The 25,786-nt window shown below is 36.7% G+C and overlaps 1 protein-coding gene across 1 annotated transcript in view; it reads left to right on the top strand.

Moving 5' to 3' along the window:
• LOC130247893 (disks large-associated protein 2-like) overlaps positions 1–18,377 on the top strand; it is a 142,426-nt gene extending 124,049 nt beyond the window's left edge. Inside the window, exons 6-10 of the mRNA XM_056481382.1 lie at positions 3,611–3,696; positions 6,093–6,496; positions 8,266–8,357; positions 14,625–14,777; positions 18,162–18,377. Of these exons, the coding sequence (XP_056337357.1) occupies positions 3,611–3,696; positions 6,093–6,496; positions 8,266–8,357; positions 14,625–14,777; positions 18,162–18,377 (951 nt within the window). The remainder of the gene's footprint in view (positions 1–3,610; positions 3,697–6,092; positions 6,497–8,265; positions 8,358–14,624; positions 14,778–18,161) is intronic.
• Positions 18,378–25,786: the final 7,409 nt, after the last annotated feature.

The following is a 25,786-nucleotide window of genomic DNA, read 5'->3' as shown; positions in this document are numbered from 1 at the left end:
TTACTCTGCCTCCATTCATTGGGCTCTTGAGCGAACAGCTTTAGGGGTTTTCCTTACAGTAAGTGTTACAGTAAATTGCTTCAGATAACTAAGTGTCTGAGAAATGACAGCTCTTTAATGAAAGGCTCATATGTGCCCCTGAGCTGTTGTTTTCTTATCTGTGTCAGTCCTAATGTGTCCACGCTACCCACAGGACATTGTATTACTGTAGCAATATTACATTATGGTGTAAGTATATTGCTCTGGCACTTATATTCATTGCTGGGTGAAGTACACAAATTATAGTAAGTAGTGGAGTGAAGGTATAGATTGCCTTACAAAAAAAAAAAATTAACCCAGTAAAGGTATTATTCCTTTTCAGTTTGAGCAGATATACTAATTATTAACTTATTTTTACTTTACAAATGGTCATTTAAAACAAGTAAAAGTTAAATATAATATATATTTTACAATATATTATGTTAGCATTTTGAGACAGGATCTGTTGTTTTACAGCCATTAATTTGTGCCAGGGGCGTAGATTTAGGGTGGACGGAGGGGACGTGTCCCCAACAATATCTGCCAACTATTAAAATGTCCTCACCAATAATTAAATTCACTTTAAAAAAATAGCACTGTCAATATTAAACTAGACATGCAGAAAGGGTTAAATCATGTTCTCTCCTCGGGTCGCACTGCCCACCCCCCCCCCCCCCCCCCAACACATATGATCATTGTGATTGGCTGTGCCTTTCCCTGCTGTCATGTGAGAGGCAGTAGCTGCTTAATATAAAAACAGCGAGTGCCAAAATCGTGTAGGTGAATTTCTCGTGAAAGAAAAAGGTATGTGACACATGCAAGTGAGAATGGCGGCAGCGAAAAAAAGGTGGACATAAGGAGCTTTTTAAATGAAAAGTGTAAGTCACATTAACTCAAGTTTGCTACTGAATGAGTCCATCATGATAACGCCGTTATTCCTCGTGTTTTTTCACTTTAATGCACAGTCTATCGTTATAGCAGACTGATGTAGTCTGTCTGTGCATAACATGCCCTGAAAACTAACTGCAAAATAAACAGCTACATGTAAAAGTCTCTCAGAGTAGCATGTGCAATTTGAAACAGTTTGTCAGAAAAACTACAGCCTGTGCTCCATCCTTTATCAATACTGATATATGAGACATGTTTCATTTGCATTTTAGCTAAAATATATGGAGGTCTTTATTAAACTCTCTCTTTATCAATTAATAAACATTCTTTTAACATTACACTATCAGGACCATGTGCATTTAAACTGTAAGTTTTATGTTACAGTTTTATAAATTATATATATATATATATATATATATATATATATATATATATATATATATATATATATATATATATATATATATATATATATATATATATATATATATATATATATATTTAAAATACAAACTTATTATCATGTACCATTACATTTATTTTAAAAAATCTGTTAAAACTTGTTTTAAATAAAAACTGAGCTGACAAGCAAATAACAAACTGGCCAGAACATTTAACTTTCCTCAGTCAGAATTTGTCCATAGAAAAATTCAAAAATAATAAAAATAATGATGATAATAATGATAATTATAATGATGATAATAATAATAATAATAATAATAATAATAATAATAATAATAATAATAATAATAATAATAATAATAATGAAAATAATAATAATAATAATAATAATAATAATGAAATAATAATAATAATAAACCAACTTTTGGTCTTTCAAACCACCCGCATCCCCCTTGGCTAAAGGCCTGACTATTTAATTAACTTAATGCATTTTATGAAGAGGATTGATTAATTAATAATATATTTTAATAGCAGTTAAACAATTAATAGCAATATATATATATATATATATATATATATATATATATATATAAATATATATATATATATATATATATATATATATATATATATATATATATATATATATATATATATATATTCCCTCGTCCCCACCAATGTCACATGCAAACCTATGACCTTGATTTGTGCTATTTGTGTATATCGTATATTACTTTATCTTTAGTTTTTAAATAACACCAACCTTGATCATTTGGTATTTAATAGAGTGGGCTTTAAAAGCTGAACCTTATAAAGCAGATTTACTGCACAAACTGACAGTCATGACCTAAATATGAATTTATTTTTTCTTTTTCTTTTGTATTATAAATCCTACACAGATAGACATTTCGTTGGATTTCCTCAATCTCACAATATTAAATATGGTAGTTGGTAAAAAAAACATACACTTTCAGTGTTTTAGCATTGATAAATGTAATTTTTGCCATGATCCTGACTTGCTTATTGTATAGCCAAACATGAAGCGCTCATGTATAACCAATTATTGTGAACTGCTTCAAAGTGGTTTCATTTAGATATATAACCTTTTCACTTTTATTTTGCCTCTCTCCCAACTTTTTTGGAGTATGTTACAGGCATTGTAACCAAAATCTGTTTATTTTTTCTAGAATATAAACCATTATTTGCTTTCTAAATACAATTGAAAACTTTTTTTTTACATTGTCAATTGAATCAAAGTTAAAGATAATCGCCAAGTCACATATCCTGATTTTATAGCATTTTTAAAAATGTCCTAATTTTTCTGGAATTTGGGTTGTAGTTCAAGGTTCAGTGTGTGTTTTTTTTCCCACAAAAATATCCCAAAATAACTAGATCAGTGTTATATATTTTTCTGACTTTTGTTACATTCTCCCAAATGTTCAAATCCAGAAAAAATAAGCAACTTTAAGTGACCCAGACTGTGTGGTTTGTGTGTTCATGCTAATGGCGTCACTCATTCTCGATTTCTGGTTTGTTTTTATAGAAAACAGGGAAACACCAAAAACGATTTACTATGTTATGTTTTAGTGTTGAATACTTAAGGTCATCAATAAACAAAACATTTATTGATAAGTCTTTGTAATGAAGACCACAACTCTCATGATTTCACACTTACGTTTGTCATCAAAGCATTGCATTGTTTGTTGTGAATACATGCCCTCTAGTGGCAAGAAAATTACATATGTACTGTGCTTTGAAATACTTATAATACAAATTACTATATTTTTTTGGTTATGATAGTTTACTTTTAAATATATGTGTATGCTTTTTTAAAGTGAAATTTTATAAATATAAGTTAGTAAAACTACATGAAAAAATTATTTTGTGCATTTGGCTTTCATGTTGTTGGAACCAGTGAACCAGTTATTTTCTGAGCTGGAAAGCAGTAAGAAACTCTAAGAATATTACATGCGAACTAGTGGTTTCAAAATGAAGCAGTTGGTTTTAATCAAATTTAAACAACATGGTAAGAGAGTTTGCAGGAGAATTTCTTGGACAAGTGTGATGGTTAAATTGTGATTTTTGCAGTAATTGGCATGAAAATCATAGGGATTTATTTAACCGGATCAGGCTTAATGCAGTGTACATGATCTCAGTGATGTTCTTGGCCACATAATTGCAGCTTGCAGCTATATTCTCTTCACTTCAGTTAACCTCAGATGCTCAGTAGTATTGTAGATTTATACATTCTCCTTCAGACTATTCACCACTTAATCTCTTCTTTTACTTATTCTTCCTTTAGGTGGAAGCTGCCACAGATTCTGAGACAGATAGTAAAGGTCTCCCACAGTATCAGTCCGTGGGCATCCAGGTAGAGGACGAGAAGAGGTAAGTTTGATGATCAGTTATATACAGGACATTTCATATACAGAATTAAACAAGTTTACTTTTAGTTAATTATCCCTTTTAAAATCAGTAGCTCTGCAAGACGTTCACATGCTAAAATGTTTTTTAAAATGCTAACAGTTTAGCATGCTGCTAGCATGTTTTAACACGTGGTAAGCATGATTTTTTGAGTTCCTGTAGTGTTCATGCCATGGATTTTATGTGCTGCTATGTTTAACATTTTGTTAGGATTTTTATAGAAGGGTTAAGACCATTTTAGCCGGTCAGTTAAAACACTTGCTGAACACAAGCTTGACTATCTGTGATAACCTTGACTGGGAGACCACCTAAAACACTATGCTCCATTCAGCTGTTTTCATTTCTGTCAGTTTTCCCTTTAGTTACAATATGTAGAAACTATCACAGCTAATTAATAAACTATTACATTTTTGTGGCAAGTAGCCGTGTAATAAGCAGGATAAAGTACATCCAAGCAGTTGTTCCCCTTCGGATGGGGAGCTTCATTGCTATAGTGGAGAATCCACTTATGGGGATTTTGTTCAGAAAGCCAATTGTCTGAACGAGTATATAATCGGGGCAATGAAATGGCAGCGCCAGCTTGCACAGCTGATGCTCGTTGCAATTATTAATTTAGCAATATAAGCACAGCGAGTGCAAGGCTGTGGCATCCTTTTCGCTTCAGAGACTTCACAGCCTTCTGAGAGAGTCGATGAGGGTTAGTGCTGCTAATCTACAGCGATTTCTAGAAAACGGTCTTCCGGTCCAGAGCGGCGGCAGACGGTTGAGCTGGGTTTCTCCCTTGCCTGGCGTTCTTTCTTTCACCTAAAAGAGCAACACAGACATGCAGCGCATCTTTTTCAGGATGTTGTTCCGACCGTGTGTTTCTGGATGCGGTGGTTTCCTGTCCCCGGATAATGGGCACGAGCACTGCGTTGCATGTCTGGGGGTCCAGCATGTTAATGCGGTGCTCGCGAGCAGTGCATGCCATCACTGCGGCGGCATGTCTGTTGTGCAGTTAAGATCGCGAGTCGCTCTTGGAAAAGAGCCACCCACCCGAGTTGTCTCCCGCTCTGCGGCTGGGCACTCGGGCAGATCTGAGGGTTACAGTGGGAGTAAATCTGCTGCCCTTGGGCTTGCAGACTTCTCGCTCCTTCACACGATCCATCCAAGCTTCAAGTGAGGAAAGCGCGCCGTCCTCGGATGGCTCCGCCCTCTCACTTAATGACACCAATGCTCAGATGTCCACCACTGCATCGCAGGAGAGGCTGTCATTGTCTTATGAATGATTCCCTCCCTCCGCTCTCTCTCTTCGAGAGAGCCCACACAGCCGTGGACCAGGCTGCTTCCACGCTGCATGAGGGTGGTTCCGACCTAAGTTGTTACAAGCCCCGCACCGCACCTGACTGAGCTCCATGGACCTCAAGTCCTCTGCGTGTGCCATGGGAAGAACGATGGCAACATTAGTGGTCCAGGAGCGCCACCTCAGGATAAAACCGGACAAAGATATGTGCGGAGTCGACAAAGTTCGCTTTCTTGAGCCTCCATATCCCTGGCTGGCCTGTTCGGCGATACCGTCGGTGGATTCACCCAGGAATTCATGGTGCTGCAGTTGGATACAATGGGAGTTATCTATCGGTGGGATATCCACACCCCCATACCCCACCCCGCCACAGCCACCCACCCCAACCAAACTTTTTGTCCACTTCCCCGAACTCTGCCAGTCTGAGATGCTGTGCCTTTCAGCTTGCAGGTTCCGTGCATTTTGCCAGTGGCTCAAAGGCACTGGGAGGATGGTCTCCTGTTCTCCCACTCCTCGAGCCCCCCCTCCGGAGCTTGGGTGCAAGGTGAGAGTGAATCTCTTGCCTCCAGCTCTTCCGCGGGACCCTAGTGCTTCCCGGATCAGCACACCCACTCTGCGCTTCCCCACTGCTGGTACGTCAGCGATTGTAGCGAAGAGTCCATTAGCACAGGCCAGCCCTTCGCGGTGGCTCATACGCACAATCAGACTCAGCTATGCGCTTCAATACACAAAACGGCCCCCCAATTCATTGGCATTTCATTGGCCTGATTATATACTCTTTCAGAAACAAGGGGTTACTTTAGTAACCAGAGTGTTTACTTCAGACTTATACAACAGTTCTCAGATTCATGTCAGGTTGCCAAAAAGCCCATCTGGCTTTATTCTGTGATAACAACTGCCTGGATGTACTTTTTCGCTCAAGTACAAGCATCCCAGGAGGACTTGAACACAGCATCATTTTGATTTTCTTCAGCCAATATAATGCAAGATTTTGAAGAGATGAATAAATATAGATTGCACTTTTCTGGGTGTAAGTACATAAATAGTTTTTTAATATTGTCATTGTGTTCATTTTCAGACTTGGACGCTTTAAACGGTCCAACAGTGTGACGACGGCAGTTCAGGCTGATTTGGAGATGGAGGGTTTTCCTTCCACCGAAGATAAGAGTTTGCAGTTTGGAGGTTTTCAGAGGCATTCTGAACCCAGTACACCCACACAGTACAATGTGGTTCGGACTGTACGTACACAGGGTCTTTTCAGCTATCGTGAGGACTACCGGCCCTCCAGTGGGCCGCCCAGCCCGCAGCCCGAACCCTGGTTGGTGGAACCCGCTCATGAAGCAGCCGAGTCCGGCCGTGTGTCTCCGCTCCGCCGTGACGGCAGCTGGTTCATGCAACTTCTGCACAGTGAGACCAAACGTTTGGAGGGATGGTGTAAAGACATGGAGCGCGAGGCGGAGGAGCACGACCTGTCGGAGGAGAGTGAGTGTGCTGGACATCCAAAAACAGATGATGAATTAAAAAAACTCATGACTGCTTGTAGCTAGTTTACAACCTAGGCTCATGAAAAATGTGTGGCTACAGCAACATTTTTGCACTTTCAAACGTTAAACTTTTCATGGCAGTTTCAAAGTGAGTGGCTTTCAGTGTTTTTTTCTGGTACGTCCATGAATTGTGGCAATTATGTATGGAACATAAAAACTAATTTTTTTTATTTATTTTTTTATTGTTTGTCCCTCAAATATCTATTTTTTTAGTTTACAAAATCAAATCATTTACAAGACTTGCACCATGTTAAATGGTGTTTGAGGTGACATACTAGTGTGGAAGAAATTGTGTGAAAGTAAGTCTTTATGAATTTGCCTGAGGCAAACATTGAACAAACATTGTTTTACTGCCTGTAGGATTTATTACAGCAGTTTTTATTTATTTATTTATTTTTTTGCAAAATTGTTGGTAGAGACATGTATTTCCACTGAGCCTAGGTAGTAAAAATCAAAGTTGAAGTCTCTAGGGCACATGTGCAGTGCAATGTTGATGCATTAGCCTACGCATAATTCGAGAAATGGATGGTGAAGAATGAAATACCAATGACTCTGAATTTTCATTAATCTTAATCTTCTTAATGAAGCACAATATTTTAAAAATGCACTGTAACCTAAATATAAATTTAAATCAGTTTATAATCTAATATCAGTATCTTATATCTAATTAAAATCATATAAATACAGTAGAAATAAAATATCAGAAATTCAAATTAAGAAATGAAACTAAGAAAATCTAATAAAATGCTCCTAAAACTCCTAAAAGAGACAATGAGATAAAGATAATGTGGAATAAATTATTTAAAAATAAATGAATGAATGAACGAACGAATGAATGAATGAATTAATCAATTAATTAATAAAAAGGGGTTAGCATAGTCACCTCACAGCAAGAAGGTTGCTGGTTCGAGTCCTGGCTTAGTCAGTTGGCGTTTCTGTGTGGAGTTTGCATACTCTCTCCCTGTTCGCGTAGGTTTTCTCTGAATGCTCCAGTTTACCCCGCAGTCCAAAGACGTGTGCTATAGGTGAATTGAATTGAACTAAATTGGCCGTAGTGTATGTGTGTGAATGAGTGTGTATGGATGTTTCCCAGTACTGGGTTGCAGCTGGAAGGGCATCCGCTGTGGTAACCCCTGATGAATAAAAGGACTAAGCAGAAGGAAATTGAATGAATGAATGAATGTTTATAAAACATATTTGTGGGCACTTTTTTTTTATAGCTCTGTTGGTGTCATGTCCATGCAGTTTCCACAACTGTGATGTGATGTCGCACAGAGGGTGTGGAAATGTTTTAATCATAATGTATATAAAACAGACAGAAATATTTGCATCAGTTTACTACGTTTTTAGCTCTTGTTAACAGATCTACTATCAGATTCAGTTAATTCAGGCAAAAATTAATGCATGTAAACATAACCATTGACAACTGCAAATTTTAGCTGCCAGTTAAACTGAGTTATCATATAATTAAAGAAATTACCACTGATTAACACTGATAACTGGGAGGATGTAACTGGGAGGATGTAAAAGTGATCTTTAAATTTGATCGGTTTTTTATACTGTGCTTCAGCATGAAATATGCAAACAGCTCTAGTCCTGTTAGGTTAAATTCAAATATGATTAAAAATTTGGAAAGTGTTGATTGTTCTCAAATTTTGATCCCCGCTGTGTGTCTATCATTGTTTTAAATCTAATATTGTTTTGCAGTTCTCGGGAAGATCCGGAGTGCTGTGGGCAGTGCTCACCTCCTCATGTCCCAGAAATTCCAGCAGTTTTACTGGTTGTGTCAGCAAAATTTGGTATGTCGCATTTCTGTGATCCCCATGAGACAAACAGTACATTAATGCTCCTTTTTGCATCATGAACTGCATCAACCACACACCAGTTCTGTCATAAAATATCCAGTATGCCTCTTGACATGCAATTTATCAAGAAATATCTCACATTTAGCAAAAAATAAACATTTTAGAAGCAAGCAATATAAGTTTAAATATTATATTCTGGCATGTTGTTGTACTCGAATTACAAAATTTATACAGAACATAATACATTTTCACTTTACAAATCAGGAGATATGTCACCATGGACCACAAATTCATTCATAAGAGGTCAATTATGTAAAATCTAGAATGAAAGATGATGTTTGATAGGATATTAGTAGCCCAAGACAGGCCCATAGCTAGCCTGGTGAATGGGGTGGTTTTCAACTCCTATAAAAATTCCTATTTTTGTGTAATGATATATGATGTAATCAATTTTTATTTTTCTTATTTTTCATATTTTTTTATTCTAAATCTTTAGGAAATATTTTTGGTACATCAAAAAGTGTGGTTACGATGACTATCTGAGCTAATCCAGCTTAAAAAAGTAGTGCTTAAAATGTCATTAAAATGTGGTATTTAAATCTCATAATGAACTAGAAAATGAGGCGTATACAGGAGCATGTCTATTACCAGGAAAACTAAATCAAAATTATATTTTAATTGAACACATCACAACACATACAGTAAGCTACGCCTACAGAACAGTCTGTTTAGTATTGTGAAAAGGCAAAGCTGAATATCTGTGGTTAAAGTCCCACCCAGCGGTCAAATGCTGCTGGCGCATCAATTACCGCCGTCGCCGCGGTATGAATGGCGGCAAAAGGAACACATTGAAGTAGTAACATCTGTAACTGCTAAAGGTCCACGTTTTGAGACTGTAACCTATTGTCATTTAACAGGCAAATAACAAACTTTCCAGCACATTCAACTTTCCTTAGTTAGCATTTGGCCATTTCAATAATTTAAAACAAAATTGAAACATAATAATAATAATAATAATGTAGCATTTCACGACTTTTATAGCCTCTCTTGTTAAAAAGTACATTTCAAAATTCCTGAAAAACAACAATGCCAAGTTAGTAATCAAATAAATGTTAATATGTATGTAGTTTTGATATATTTACAGAAGCAAATTTACTAAATATATTAATGAAACATATAAGCTTTATTGGGGCATCACGGTGGCGCAGTGGGTAGCACAATCGCCTCACAGCAAGAAGGTCGCTGGTACGAGCCCTGGATGGGTCAGTTGGTGTTTCTGTGTAGAGTTTGCGTGTTAGCTTGGGTTTCCTCCGGTTTCCCCCACAGTCCAAAGACATGCGGTACAGGTGAATTGGGTAATCTAAATTGGCTGTAGTGTATGTGTGTGAATGAATGTGTATGGATGTTTCCCAGTGATGGGTTGCAGCTGGAAGAGCATCCGCTGCGTAAAACATATGCTGGATAAGTTGGCAGTTCATTCCACTGTGGCGACCCCAGATTAAGCCTAAAAGAAAATGAATGAGAGAATGAGCTTTAGCTATTATGCTAATGATTTTTTGGCAAAAAAGAAAAAATCTATAATTTTGACGCATACAAATGATTTTTTTTCCTGTTGACTGGTGTTCATTATATCACTTCAAACTTATAAAACGTCAATAAAAATCACTTTTTAAAACTTTTCAACATCAAAATATAATGTCATAATGCAATTCAACAGCATTAATCATTTCCCAGTACTGAGTTGCAGCTGGAAGGGCATCCACTATGTAAAACGTTTGCTAGGAAATTTGGCGGTTCATTCCTCTGTGGCGACCCCTGATGAATAAAGAGACTAAGCCGAAGGAAATTGAATAAACTAATGAAAACATGAATCACAAAATATGGTAAACGTAAATTTACAAATATATTTTTAGTGTATATTGAATGTTTTTTTGCTTATCTTAACGTTTCCTGCCTTGTTTTGATGTAAAATATTGTTTAAATATGTTTTGCTGGTCTAGTTGACTCAATTAAACAGATTAGTTTCTATGTCAGCTCCACTAACTATAATTTTAGCCTGAAAAAAAGCTTTAACCAGTATCAAGCTGTGTTGGAGTAAAAGCTCCTGACGTTAATTGGTGTTTGGTGGGTTGAATGACACTTTAAAGGGTTTGTTTAGTGGTCAGTGATTGTCTCTGTGTCTCTCTCTCTCTCTCTGGAGACTGTGAAATGATGGATGTTGTAATACATTCGCAGGGACAGGCAGAGACCAGCTTGTCTTCTCTATGAGCTTTCCAACAGACTGAACAGTTCAGCTTAACATTGTAAACAAAGAGGAGAGGATGTAGCCGGAATAACTAAAGCAAATGTTTTCTTTATAACTGAGAAATGGTTCAGTCTATCGTTAAAGGGTTCTACATCAGGGTGGGGTTTATTTTTTGGTTCTGTTCTCTGAGATGCACTTATAATGTTATCAAGACTTTTATATCCACTTTTTTTGAATAACTCCCCGAGAGCTAAACATTTGAGCTTTATCATTTTTGAATACATTTGACCGATCTGTTTCTGGCCGGAGCACTTTTAGCTTAGCTTAGCATAATTCATTGAATCAAATTATACCATTAGCATTTCACTCAAAAACAAACAAGCAAAAAATATATATTTATAGCTAGACTCTTCTGTAGTTACATTGTGTACTATGAGTGGCGGAAAATGAAAAGTAGTTTTTTTTTTTATGCTGAAATGGCATAGAAGAACAATTCTCTCATTCTGGTGTAATAATCAAAGAACTTTGCTGCAGTACCATGGCTGCAATAGGCGCAGTGATATTACGGAGCACCTGAAAATAGTCCGCAGCTTGGTAACTAGGTAACAGCGCTGCGTAATATGATTGTGCTGCAGCCGTGGAATTTTGCTTTCTCAGTTTGTAAGAGTTTACAGAGAATCATTTGTATAGTTATTTTTGCATGTACATTGTTTAAATTGTTGCATGTTAAAATATATAACTTGCAGTGAAATATATTTAGATATTTTATAGAAATACAGTATATAAAATTATGTATTTTATATAAATATAAAACTTACCGTTTAGACATCTTTATTTAATAAAATATATACACTTTTCTATCGTTTCTGTACTAAAATATAATACAAAGATCAATCTTTTTGTCTGTCCTCTTTCAGTTGATGTGTGAATAAAATCTATCTATCTATCTATCTATCTATCTATCTATCTATCTATCTATCTATCTATCTATCTATCTATCTATCTATCTATCTATCTATCTATCTATCTATCTATCTATCTATCTATCTATCTATCTATCTATCTATCTATCTATCTATCTATCTGTCTATCTATCTATCTGTCTGTCTATGTATCTGTCTATCTGTCTGTCTGTCCATCCGTCCGTCCGTCTATCTAATCATCTCATATAGGTTATATTACAGTATTACAGTTTTGTTATTTTTAATAAAAAACTAAATCTGTTCATCCATTTGATCAGGAAATGAAAACAATAATTGCTTTTCACTTGTCAACTGAATATAATATTTTGGCCAGACTTTTTACGTGCAAATAATAGGGCTTCCTATATAGCTTATAACTTCAGCTGATTTTTTTTTTTATTCCTAATGAAAATTGCGATTATAGTTGAAAGTTTGCAATTATAGTATAGTTTGCAATTATTGAAAAAAAGCCTCTGAAATAAATATATAAATTAAAAAATACATACCATTGAAGACAACATTTTTATCCAAGTGCAGTTTAACAGAGAGAAAAAAAAACTAATTTCTCATTACTAGTTTATTTAGAAATTTGTCATAATGGCTGCATACGTAATATTTTGCTCATTATTTATAACAATAACTAGTGTTTATTGTGCTATATTGTGCTGTTGCTGACAGTTTATCGTTTGGATAGTATATGTTGAAAGTGGAGTTGTATTACAGTGACCTCTAGTGATTACTTATTTTATTTTATTAATTCGTGGCACTTAGTATGGTGATTAATCAGGGTCAGGGTATTTATTTAATTTCACTGCACAGAGAGTGTTACATTTACACCTTTTTTCGAGGTAATAAATAATAATATATAACTAATGTTAATAACTATTATTAAACAAATGATGCTGCTCAAAACATTTTTGTGCTCCTGCAATAATAATAATAATAATAATAATAATAATAATAATAATAGCATCTATTAATCATAGTTAAGCATTTGCTAATACATTATTAACATCCAAATTCAGGCTTGTTAACAACATTAAAAAACACAAAGTAATACTGTAATAAATGCTTTGCTCATTGTTTGTTTATGTCAGTAAATACAATAACATCGACTAATGCAATTTTATTGTAAAGTGTTAACAATTTAAAATCACTGTTAAAATCAGTAGTGTAGGATCAGTGTTGGGGAGGTTACTTTGGAAATGTAATAGATTACAGATTACAAATTACCCTATTTAAAATGTAATAAGTGTATCTTTTCAGTCACTTTATAAAAGTAGTAACTGATTACATCTGATCACTTTTTGATTAATTTTAAGTTATATTTTCAACTAAATCATTTTCAAGCATTTACACCAACCAGGTATGTCCTTACAGCAGATCTGTTTAGTGTTAGAATTTCAAAATCTTTCATCACTTGAATTAAAGTGATATTAATTTAAATTTAAAGTGCAACCACCACAAAACCAGACCTTATAACAAAAAAAAGTTCACTGTTTTTCACAAAATCTAAATTTTAGTTAGTTGTTTTTGTGGCTATTTTTGCTATTTTCATTTTTAAATCGAAGCAACTTAAATCAAAGTCAATCATACCTTAGTGATCAATAAAACTGTCAATGAAACATATGAGGCATACATGTTCAGTTTAATTATTTACTGTTAATAATATTGTACTGTACCAAACAGAAACAAATGATAGTATATAACAGCAAAAACAAAAAAATCCAATAAAACCAGGTGTTACGCATTTAAAATACTATAGTAATTTATAGTAAAGGGAAATATTTAGGAATAAGCATTATATTGTATATATATGTACAACTCTTCATTAATAAATTACATTACATAATGTAGTATCGTTAGTAACTATCATGAACTAATAGTAATTATCATAGTATATTTAAGCCTTTACTACAGTGAACTATATATATAGACCTCCTCTCCCTCAGTCCTATCAAGGAAATTTCTCGTGTTAGTCTGATTGGTTGGCAGCGTCACCAACCAGAGCATGATGTGGCAGTAACACACCAAAAAGTTTGTTGTCAACCACCGAAAAACAGGAAGAAGAAATCATCACTCTCAATATCATATTTTTACTTTCATCAGCTAGACACCGGCCTCACAGCTCTGTGAATGTCAGTGCCGTCACTTATTGATCCGCAAATTCGGTAAACATGTAGCTTGAGTGGATGCTACTACTTCACTAAAAAAAAGCTTCACTACTGATAAGCTATTTGATTTAGAATGTAGCGACACTACTGCCACGCTACTGAGAAATGTAGTTATAACAGAATAGCACCGCTTTAATAAATGGCTTTAGCAGAAGGCATCGTGCATATCAAAAACAAGCAAAGCAACAGATTCATATTCAACATATTCCAGATTTTTAAGAATATTTTTAGATGTAACCCCATTTGTAATCTTTAACATTTTCATAAGTAACTGTAATTTAATTGCACATTTTTTCTCACTAACTGTAATGAATTACTGTTACTTTTATTTTGTAATTAAATTATGTAACGCCTTTACATGTAACTAGTTACTCCCCAACACAGTGTAGGATTTCTCAGTGGTTCTCAAACTGGTGATTTCGCTGCACCACTGAACAGGAGGGCTTGAAAAGCTGGTTTGGTGTTGTAAATTACGATACAAAAACCTGGTAATAAACTGCTAGTACTTTTTCTGTTGTATATAATGTTTCAAACCACTAAAACTTTAATAATAGTCACGTTGATAAAATGAGTTTATCACTAAAAGTCACCAGAGCAGAGCTCAACATCCCATAATACATTTCACAACGATAAATAAAGGTCATGAAATAAGAACCTGTTAATTAACATATATATATTTTTTTTTTTGGAGTGCAAGAAAAGCGTGTGTAAAGTCTAAACTTACACTTACTTATAACTTATAACTTACTGCTGTTTGTGTGAGATATAATGTGTGTGTGTGTGTGTGTGTGTGTGTGTGTGTGTGTGTGTGTGTGTGCGTGCGTGCGTGCGTGCGTGCGTGCGTGCGTGCGTGCGTGCGTGTGTTTGTGGTTTTGAGCAGGACCCCAGTGCGATGCCCCGGCCCACAGCTCAGGACCTGGCTGGATTCTGGGACCTCCTGCAGCTCTCCATTGATGATGTCACTGCCAAGTTTGATGAGCTACAGCATATCAAGAGCAACGATTGGAGGTTAATGGACAGCCCAGAGAAGAAGGTATGGGTGTTATGGGGATCATGTGTTATTGAAGACAGTGAGTGATTCCCCTTGAAAATATCCAGCTTAGAAAGCAAGTATTAATTGGTTTAATAAAAAAAGTAATTTCTTTAAAAATGAAAACATATCTACTTTTAACCACAAAAGCCCATCTTAAGCTCAGCTCACACTGTGCGATTTATTTATTTTTTATAATCCTAAATGATTGTAGTATTCAGACTGCGCAAACAGCACTCTCATGTCTAGGGATTGGTACCGAAACTGTATTTTATCGGTTTCAGTGCTACTTTATAAAAGACCGAAGTATCGATAAAGTCTGACGTTAATGGTACTGGAGAATTATTGCTGAAAACATTACTTACAGTAGCATAATTAACTGACCAACTTTTTCTAATTTGCGATATTTGATATTCATCTGCACAGTTGGCAATCTCACATGAGAACTGCTCGGGTTTCCAGCGAGCCCGTCAAATATAAATATTCTCGGCTGTGCGCACACACTCAGAGGACGCTTGCACACACATAGCTTGCGACACAGACTCGCGCACACACAGCTCGTAAGCTTGCGAAGTGATCCAAAAGGGTTGTATTTCTCAAGTGGACAGCGACAATGTCCGTTGCAACAAACGCAACAAGTTGTTTTCTTGTGTAAGCGGAAACACAAGCAATCTGGCGAAGTGAAAGTATCTTTCAAAAGAGCGTTAACTGCAATGAAAAGTAATGAAACATTTTTGACTACCTAGCTACTAATGATAACGTTACATCATCCACATCGTTATGCCAGCAGTCAATCACCTAAATTAGTATAATATTAATAGTTAAATAAGCACATATTCGGTTACAATGAAAACAGTTTTTTTTTCTGCAGTAGCCTATATAAATCTTAAACATTAAAGATACTTTTACATCAGCTGTATTTACAAATATAGCCTATATGAATAGCCTAATAATAACCTGCATATTAAGAAATGATAATAACTGCTTATTTTTACATTGCAAGATGCTCCAAAACTGTATTAAAAATATTGAACTCCCAAAACACTGGTAACTAATCTATGTGAATGGGTTCATGAAAAATTATAAACATTAGCTAATTTAACTGCATTTTGCAACTCAGAGAGGGTATTTTCAACTGTAGGCAGCACAGTAAACCAAGAAAGATCCCGACTTCTGCCAGAAAAGGCAGACATGTTGATTTTTCTCCAGAAGAATGATAAAAAAAAACATGGTTTCCTTCAAACCATTGTACATTCTTTTACAGGAAAAAAAAAAATTTGTTTTACAATTATTGGTTTTGTTTTATTTTACATTAAAAACTTAATAAAACAAAGTGTTGCTAATTCTGTTCAATTCGTTGTTGTTTTTTCATATATTTTTTTTAAACACTACAAAAAGCACAGATAAGAGAACCGTTAAAGTACCGAACCGATAAGTGGTATTGATAAAAGTAGTGATACCGTTAAAACCTTAACGATACCCATTCCTATTCATGTTACACTGTAAGATCTTGCTGTCATAATATCAGGTTGAATGACAATGAAGTCATGCCAAACACAGAAGAAAACTCCCCTGGAGTTTGACGTCATCCATCCATGACACTTTCACTATTACTAGAGAAGTGTGACATAATATACTTCCATAAATAAGAGAATTTAAGAGAATTTATAGAGAAGAAGTATTACTCTTTGTTATAGTGCAGCCATTTGCTAAAATCATTTAAGTTCATTTTTCCCTCAATGTTCACACAGCACCCCGTATTGACAGAAAAACACAGAATTTTGTACATGTTTACAGATTTATTAAAAAAGAAAAACTGATATATCACATGGTCCTAAGTATTCAGACCCTTTGCTCAGTATTTAGATGAAGCCCCCTTTTGATCTAATACAGTCATGAGTCTTTTTGGGTAAAAAGCAACAAGTTTTTCACACCTGGATTTGTGGATCCTTTGCCATTCCTCCTTGCAGATCCTCTGCAGTTCTGTCAGGTTGGATGGTAAACATTGGTGGATAGCCATTTTTAGGTCTCTTTTAGGTCACAGCTGTTGTGAAGCAACTCCTTTGTTATTTTAGCTGTGTTCTTAGGGTCGTTGTCTTTTTAGAAGGTTAACCTTCAGCCCAGTCTGAAGTCCTGAGCACTCTAGAGAAGGTTTTCATCCAGCATATCCCTCTACTATTCATCTCTCTCTCGATTGCAACCAGTCGTCCTGTCTCTGCAGTTGAAAAACAGCCCTAGAGCATGATGCTGCCACCACCATGCTTCACTGTTGGGACTGTATTGGACAAAGGATGAGCAGTACATGGTTTCTCCACACATATTGCTTATAATTGTCAAAAAAGGCCAAACAGTTTTATCTTGGTCTCATCAGACCAGAGAATCTTATTTCTCAACATCTTAGAGTCCTTAAGGTGTTTTTTTAGCAAACACCATGCAGGCTTTGCCATAAAGCCCCGACTGGTGGAGGGCTGCAGTGATGGTTGATTTTGTACAACGTTCTCCCCTCTCCTGACTGCATCTCTGGACCTCAGCCACAGTGATCTTTGGGTTATTCTTTACTTCTCTCACCAAGGCTATTTTTCCCCAATAGCTTAGTTTAGCTGGACTGCTAGCTCTTGGAAGGGTTCTAGTCATCCCAAACATTTTCTATTTAAGGAATGTGAAGGCCACTGTGCTCTTAGAAATCTTAAGTGCAGCAGAATATTTTTGTAATCTTGACCAGATCTGTGTCTTGCTACAATTCTGTCTTCAGGCAGTTCCTTTGACCTCATGATTCTCATTTGCTCTGACATGCATTGTGAGCTGTAAGGTCTTATAAAGACAGATGTGTGGCTTTTCTAATCAAGTTCAATCAGTATAATCAAACACAGCTGGACTAAAATGAAGGTGTAGAACCATTTCAAGGATGATTAGAGGAAATAGACAGCACCTGAGTTAAATATATAACTCATAAATATATAACTCATATAAATATATGTAGTGCCACAGCTTGTGAATTCTTAGCACCATGTGATATTTCAGTTTTTCTTTTTAATAAATCTGCAAAAAAGTCAACAGTTCTGTGTTTTTCTGTCAATATGGGGTGATGTGTGTACAATAATGAGGAAAAAATTAACTTAAATGATTTTAGCAGATGGCTGCAATATAACAAATAGTGAAAAATTTAAGAGGGTCTGAATACTTTTCGTACCCACTGTATATGCTCCTTTCAAGTTGAAACCATGGCAAAATATCCTGTGAAGTAAAAGAGTAAAAAAAGATTTTACAGTACAACGACCTCTTATATGTCAAAAGATCAAGGGAATTTTAATTTCTCAGTTCATTACCTCTTTAATTCAGATAAACAAGGGAAAAATAAATGATGATAAACTCTATTCTCCTCCTTAGGAAAGAAAATGGCCACCTCCTGTTACAAAGAGACCTCCTAAAGGTCGTGGAGCCGTCATGCGTGAGCGTTCGCTGGATTTGCAGGACCGTCAGAGGCAGGAGGCTCGCCGCAGGCTCTTGGCTGCTAAACGGGCTGCGTCTTTCCGTCAGAGCTCGGTTACGGAACGGGCCGACAGCATAGAGATCTACATCCCTGAAGCCCAAACACGCTTATGAAACAGACACATGCTACGCTTCACCAACAGGGTACATCCATTCTGCTCCATCCTCTGGTCTGTTACGCGTTTTCTTCCTCTGCTCATCATCTACTCTGAGCTGAGAAGAGTGGTGAGTTTATATATGCCTCAAACAGAGCTCAACGCAAAGAGGTGCAGCTCCGACACATGAAGCTACTGCGACCCGGTTTGTATTTCAGTTTCAGTTCATTCAGAGGACAAAACTAAGGCTTTGTTCACACTGCACACAAATCCGAATTGATTTTTACAATCGATTAAATGACATGATGTTTCCAAGTGTATGAAAATTATGAAAAGGTAGAAGACAGTGTACTTAAAGGGTCAGTCAACCAGAAATGTCAATTCTGCTATTAATTACTCACCCTCGTGTTGTTTCAATCTCCTGAGAGCTTCGTTCACATTCTCAATGCAAATTACGATGTTTTAGTTGAAATCTGAGAGCTCTCTTATCCCCCAAGAACAATTTTGTGCACCAAAAAAAACTGTAAAAAAAAAATTTTGTTTGCTAATGTCTTCCACCTCAAAGTCAGGATGCACTTGTACTATGGGCATTACGACACTAACATGTTGTGCTGCTGACTCAGCTGCTGCTTAGTAGTGTCTATCTGCGGATTGCAAGACAGGGGCACAGCTTATAGTAGAGGCGTAACTTGTGGAGTTATGGAGACCCACTTGTCAAAACTGTTGTCAGCAAGACGGCACTGTACCCATCAGTTATTAACATCTATACCTACCCCAACCCTCAACCCAACCATCAGTTATTTACATCTATACCTACCCCATCCCTCAACCCAACCATCAGTTATTAACATCTACACCTACCTCAACCCTAAACCCAACCATCAGTTATTAACATCTACACCTTCCCCAACCCTAAATACAACCATCAAACTTACTAACATCTACACCTACCTCAACCCTAAACCCAACCATCAGTTATTACCATTTACACCTTCCCCAACCCTAAATACAACCATCAAACTTACTAACATCTACACCTCCCTCAACCCTAAACCCAACCATCATAGTTATTAACGTCTACACCTTCCCCAACCATCATAGTTATTAATGTCTACACCTCCCCCAATCTTAAATGCAACCATCAAACTTACTAACGTCTACACCTACCCCAACCCTAAACCCAACCATCAGTTATTAACGTCTACACCTCCCTCAACCCTAAACCCAACCATCAGTTATTAACGTCTACACCTCCCTCAACCCTAAACCCAACCATCAGTTATTAACGTCTACACCTCCCTCAACCCTAAACCCAACCATCAGTTATTAACATCTACACCTTCCCCATCCCTAAACCCAACCATCAGTTATTAACATCTACACCTTCCCCAACCCTAAACCCAACCATCAGTTATTAACGTCTACACCTCCCTCAACCCTAAACCCAACCATGTTATTAACATCTACACCTTCCCCAACCTTAAACCCAACCATCATAGTTATTAACGTCTACGCCTTCCCCAACCCTCAACCCAACCATCATAGTTATTAAGGTCTACACCTCCCCCAATCTTAAATACAACCATCAAACTTACTAACGTCTACACCTCCCTCAACCCTAAACCCAACCATCAGTTATTAACGTCTACACCTCCCTCAACCCTAAACCCAACCATCAGTTATTAACATCTACACCTACCCCAACCCTAAACCCAACCATCAGTTATTAACGTCTACACCTCCCTCAACCCTAAACCCAACCATCAGTTATTAACATCTACACCTTCCCCATCCCTAAACCCAACCATCAGTTATTAACATCTACACCTTCCCCAACCCTAAACCCAACCATCATAGTTATTAACGTCTACACCTCCCTCAACCCTAAACCCAACCATATTATTAACATCTACACCTTCCCCAACCTTAAACCCAACCATCATAGTTATTAACGTCTACGCCTTCCCCAACCCTCAACCCAACCATCATAGTTATTAAGGTCTACACCTCCCCCAATCTTAAATACAACCATCAAACTTACTAACGTCTACACCTTCCCCAACCCTAAACCCAACCATCAGTTATTAACGTCTACACCTCCCTCAACCCTAAACCCAACCATCATAGTTATTAACGTCTACGCCTTCCCCAACCCTCAACCCAACCATCATAGTTATTAACGTCTACGCCTTCCCCAACCCTAAACCCAACCATCAGTTATTAACATCTACACCTTCCCCATCCCTAAACCCAACCATCAGTTATTAACATCTACACCTTCCCCAACCCTAAACCCAACCATCATAGTTATTAACGTCTACACCTCCCTCAACCCTAAACCCAACCATATTATTAACATCTACACCTTCCCCAACCTTAAATCCAACCATCATAGTTATTAACGTCTACGCCTTCCCCAACCCTCAACCCAACCATCATAGTTATTAAGGTCTACACCTCCCCCAATCTTAAATACAACCATCAAACTTACTAACGTCTACACCTTCCCCAACCCTAAACCCAACCATCAGTTATTAACGTCTACACCTCCCTCAACCCTAAACCCAACCATCATAGTTATTAACGTCTACGCCTTCCCCAACCCTCAACCCAACCATCATAGTTATTAACGTCTACGCCTTCCCCAACCCTAAACCCAACCATCAGTTATTAACGTCTACACCTCCCCCAATCTTAAATACAACCATCAAACTTACTAACGTCTACACCTACCCCAACCCTAAACCCAACCATCAGTTATTAACATCTACACCTCCCTCAACCCTAAACCCAACCATCAGTTATTAACATCTACACCTTCCCCAACCCTCAACCCAACCATCAGTTATTAACGTCTACACCTCCCCCAATCTTAAATACAACCATCAAACTTACTAACGTCTACACCTACCCCAACCCTAAACCCAACCATCACAGTTATTAACGTCTACACCTCCCTCAACCCTAAACCTAACCATCAGTTATTAACGTCTACACCTCCCTCAACCCTAAACCCAACCATCAGTTAATAACATCTACACCTTTCCCAACCCTAAACCCAACCATTAGTTATTAACGTCTACGCCTTCCCCAACCCTCAACCCAACCATCATAGTTATTAACGTCTACACCTCCCCCAATCTTAAATACAACCATCACTTACTAACGTCTACACCTACCCCAACCCTAAACCCAACCATCAGTTATTAACGTCTACACCTCCCTCAACCCTAAACCTAACCATCAGTTATTAACATCTACCCCTTCCCCAACCCTAAACCCAACCATCATAGTTATTAACGTCTACACCTTCCCCAACCCTAAACCCAACCGTCAGTTAATAGTGTCTACACCTGCCTCAACCCTAAACCCAACCATCAGTTATTGACTCCTATGCCTACCCCAACCATCAATTATTAATGTCTATACCACAACCCTAAAAACAACAATCACAGTTATTAACGCACAGTCACAATTGGCAGAGAGACATTCAATATATCAAATGAATTATTAGTAGATGTATTTGGAGAAAAAATTTGCTGAAAATACTCTCTGTTAAGTATTTCCGCCATCTTGCCAACAACATCTTGTTGTGATATCTGGTTCAATGGGATCTCGATAACTGCAAGTTACGCCTCTCTAATTTACTACAAGTTATGCCTCATTCATGTTACGCCCGTCCTGAAGTACGCAGACAGATACACGTGACAGGCCAATATGTCATATTGCCTGTAGCAAACACACACCCTGAATTGATGTGACAGAAGACATTGATGAACAAAGCTGTTTTTACAGTTTTTAGCACACAAAATTGTTCTTGGAGCTTCATATGATTACAGTTAAACTCGTCACATGGAATGTTTTGACAATGTTCTCCGTTTATTTGTCTTGTGACTGTTGTTGCCTATGAAGGATGAAACAGCTCTCCGATTTCATCTAAAATATCTTAATTTGTGATCTGAAGATAAACGAAGAGGTTTGAAAATTGATTAAGGTGAGTAATTAATGGCAGAGTTTTATCTTTTGTGTGAACTAACCCTTTAATAGTTGTACTGAGCAGAAAGACCTACAATCCCACGAAGCAATGCGAATGACAAAATCAATTTAAGTGCCAGAGATATTCTATTATTTATATACATTTAAGTAAAGTTGAAATTTGTTGTTTTTGTATATACAAATCATTAGTTGTAGCTATATAAACAACAAAAAAGAGAGTATAAACGCAAGTATTGTGAGAACACCTTAGAGTTCACCCGGGTCTGTCTTAAATGGTGTACCAAATATTGTTAAAATTATATGGGGAAAACAAATGACTTTAATTTATGGAACCTGACAGACGGCTCTATTAATCATGCAAAAGAATGAAAATGTCCTCTAAAAGTACTGTTTTGTGAGTGAAATTTGAAAACGAGTGGAAAATAGTTGATTATTTTTGCCCTCCATCTCAAGGACTCCATAAAATGTGACATTTTATGGTTAAATAACTGAAAGAAAAATAGCCTGTGACGTGATGTTTATATTACATTAACATTGAGATGTTTTTAATAATTGTCATTTAGTTTCAAACTACAAAAGGATGTAGTTAAGCAAAGGTCGGATATTGCTACATGTCTGAACAAAGTCAAAGTTTAAGCCTCAGCATATGCACAGTTAGGACTTTTATTCAGAAAATCTAAAGCACTGGCACAAACTATTGTCACAGCATCGTCCCGTCATCATTCCCACAAACAGAATCAAAAAAGACTCTAAACTTGACTAGCATTGAGTTTATTCAAAATTATAATTGCAATCTCATTTGCAAAGTACCTACTGCTTAAAACGTTGTGCAAAGCAGTTCTACCGAAATGATCCACATTTGTATTTCCAACGGAAATGTCGATCTTTATCCTCGTGATGTTGTCGCAGTTGGGGATGTGCATGAAGGTTTTGCTTCTAGATTTCCATTTGGTTTTAGCTCCAGGGTTGATGGAGATTAAAGGGACAGTTCATTCAAAAATTAAAATTTACTCACTATTTACGCATCTTCGAGTGCTTCCAGACCTTTTTGAGTTTCTTTCTTCTGATGAACACAAAAGAAGATACTTTGAAGTATGTTAGAAACTGGTAGCCACTGACACCTATAATTGTAAAAACAAACATCATTGAAGTCAATGGAAAGTAGATTTCCGCATAATATATTCTTTTGTGTTCAACATAAGAAACTCATGGAGGTTTGGAACAAGTGAAGGGTGAGTAAATGATAGAATTTTTGGTTTAGTGTGAACTGTCCCTTTAAATCTAGTTCTGTGATAAAAGGACACTGTCAAAGAGGGATATCATGGCTAGGGTTTAAAATCCATTCAGCCCCTCCACAAAAAAAGGTCTTGAAATCATTCAGTCAGACTGTAACATCTTGATTTTCATTGACTGAGCACTGGTTTCACATGAAACATTTACAGAGAAGTATTTACAATACAAATCTTCCTCAACGTTCACCACTCAAGGTAGTCTGTGACATATAAAGGTGCAAAAGAAACTTTAATAATATTACTGTAAATGGTGCTGCTTTATACTCTAAAACGTAGAAGCCCCTCCTCTCCTTTCTGCACAGCACTATAAACCACCTGTGGACTTTTTAAACAGAGGTTTATCATGGTGTCTAAATGCATTATCACGTTTATGGTCACCGCTTATGTTGAAAAGAACCTATTTTAGGTTGTATATCATACTTTTTTTGGTCCAGCATTTGCACAAAAGACATGCCCATCTGCCTTGTCACCTTTGAGAACAGAAACCTGGTTGTGCAATAGACAGAGGTCTCTATGATAAATCATTGAGTTTGTATACTGTACCACACTTTAATTTTAAGTAATTTGAGGTTTGAGGTTCTTTATTATCATGATTGTGGAGTAATCAAAACCAACAGCAGCATTAGATTTAGTCCCTTATACTTGTAAACTGTTATTAAGCTCTTTATTGGCACAAAGTTACATTTTAACTGTCTACAACTGTGCGTAAAATAAATTTTTTCCCTTGTTCAAGGACTAAACTCTCCCAGAGATGGCTGTTTGCTATATCGCTAATGGTATTGTTTATTATCAGTGCTGCTTACATTTATAATGAGTTAGAAGGCAGTTACTATAGTAAATCACTGGCTTTTTAGCTATTTCCTTTACCTGGCAGCCTTACAGCATCTTAAGCAAAAAGCATTGTGAATGTACTGCCCTGCTCTTGCAAAAAAATGAAAAGAAAAATAAGAACCGACACTCCAGTTTCAGGTGTAAATCCATGTGTTGCTGAATGAGGGAAATAGATTCTGGTGGTGATTAATTTAGATCACGGTTAAAGAGATAGTTCAGCCAAAATACACATATTTCAAAGTCAATACAAAGGGAGATTTAAGCTTATTTAGACAACTATGTTAAAACTATTTTGAAAGAGAAGTGTGTGCGCTTTTTCTTCTGCGGAAACACTTGCAAACAAATACACAGCACAACTGTTGTGCATTTATGAGCATTTATGACTTTGAACAAATCGAGTGACAAATGATTCAGTGGCTCATTCATAAGATAGTACTTTCATACAGTATTTAAATATGTATTACTTAAGACATTTTGCGGGCAGTAACTGTGGATCTTTCAGACCAAAAGTGCTTGTATGGTTTTGGTCACACAATTCTTGACTTGAGAGACTACAAGATGCTTGGTGGCTGCAATTCACTTATAGAGATAGTTCACCCAAAAATTTAATTTCCGTCATCAATTCACTCTATCAATTCACTTCTCCATGTCTGACAAGCTTTCAGTATCTACCATGGTGCTCCCCTTTCAATTTGTGCAAATAGTGAATAACATCTGCGGCATACTGATTTCAGAAAGAAGCAGAAATGTCTGCAATATTCATCAACTGGAAATATTTAAGTGTAAAGCCCCATTAAGATTACATGATTTATTTTTCTGATTTCAGCACAACTTGATGTTGGTTGTTGTGGGGATTTGTAAATGTCAAATGGGCATCGGGACGCAAAATTCAATTCATGTTTTTCATGTAGTGTACCGTAGTAAAAGACAATTAGTGTTCTGTCTGGCGCTTCACAACATCATCAAAGAAAAGTCTAGCGTGTTTAATTTTTTATGTTAAATTTTATTTTTCCCCTGTCATCCACATCAAGTTCCATCACATGGGTGACACATTGATCAATAGGAGTGCATAGTTTCTTCTCTACACCGCTTTTAAAATGGCAAAATAAAAGAGAGGACTGCTTTCGTGAAATCAAGTCATGTACGCTTGCCTGTATGCCTGTCATCATTGGACTAACATGACAATAAAAAGATACATTTGGGCGATCGATAGTCAACGCATGTCAGCAAGCTTGGTGAGAGAGTACTGGAATTACCATGAAAACTAACAAATCAGGCAATTACAGAGACATGTATAATTTATGGGGCT

This window comes from Danio aesculapii, chromosome 20 (genome assembly GCF_903798145.1).
Source record: "Danio aesculapii chromosome 20, fDanAes4.1, whole genome shotgun sequence".
Classification (NCBI taxonomy): Eukaryota; Metazoa; Chordata; class Actinopteri; order Cypriniformes; family Danionidae; genus Danio; species Danio aesculapii.
Note: the sequence above shows the minus strand (reverse complement) of the source record. Positions and strands in the feature narration are given on the sequence as shown.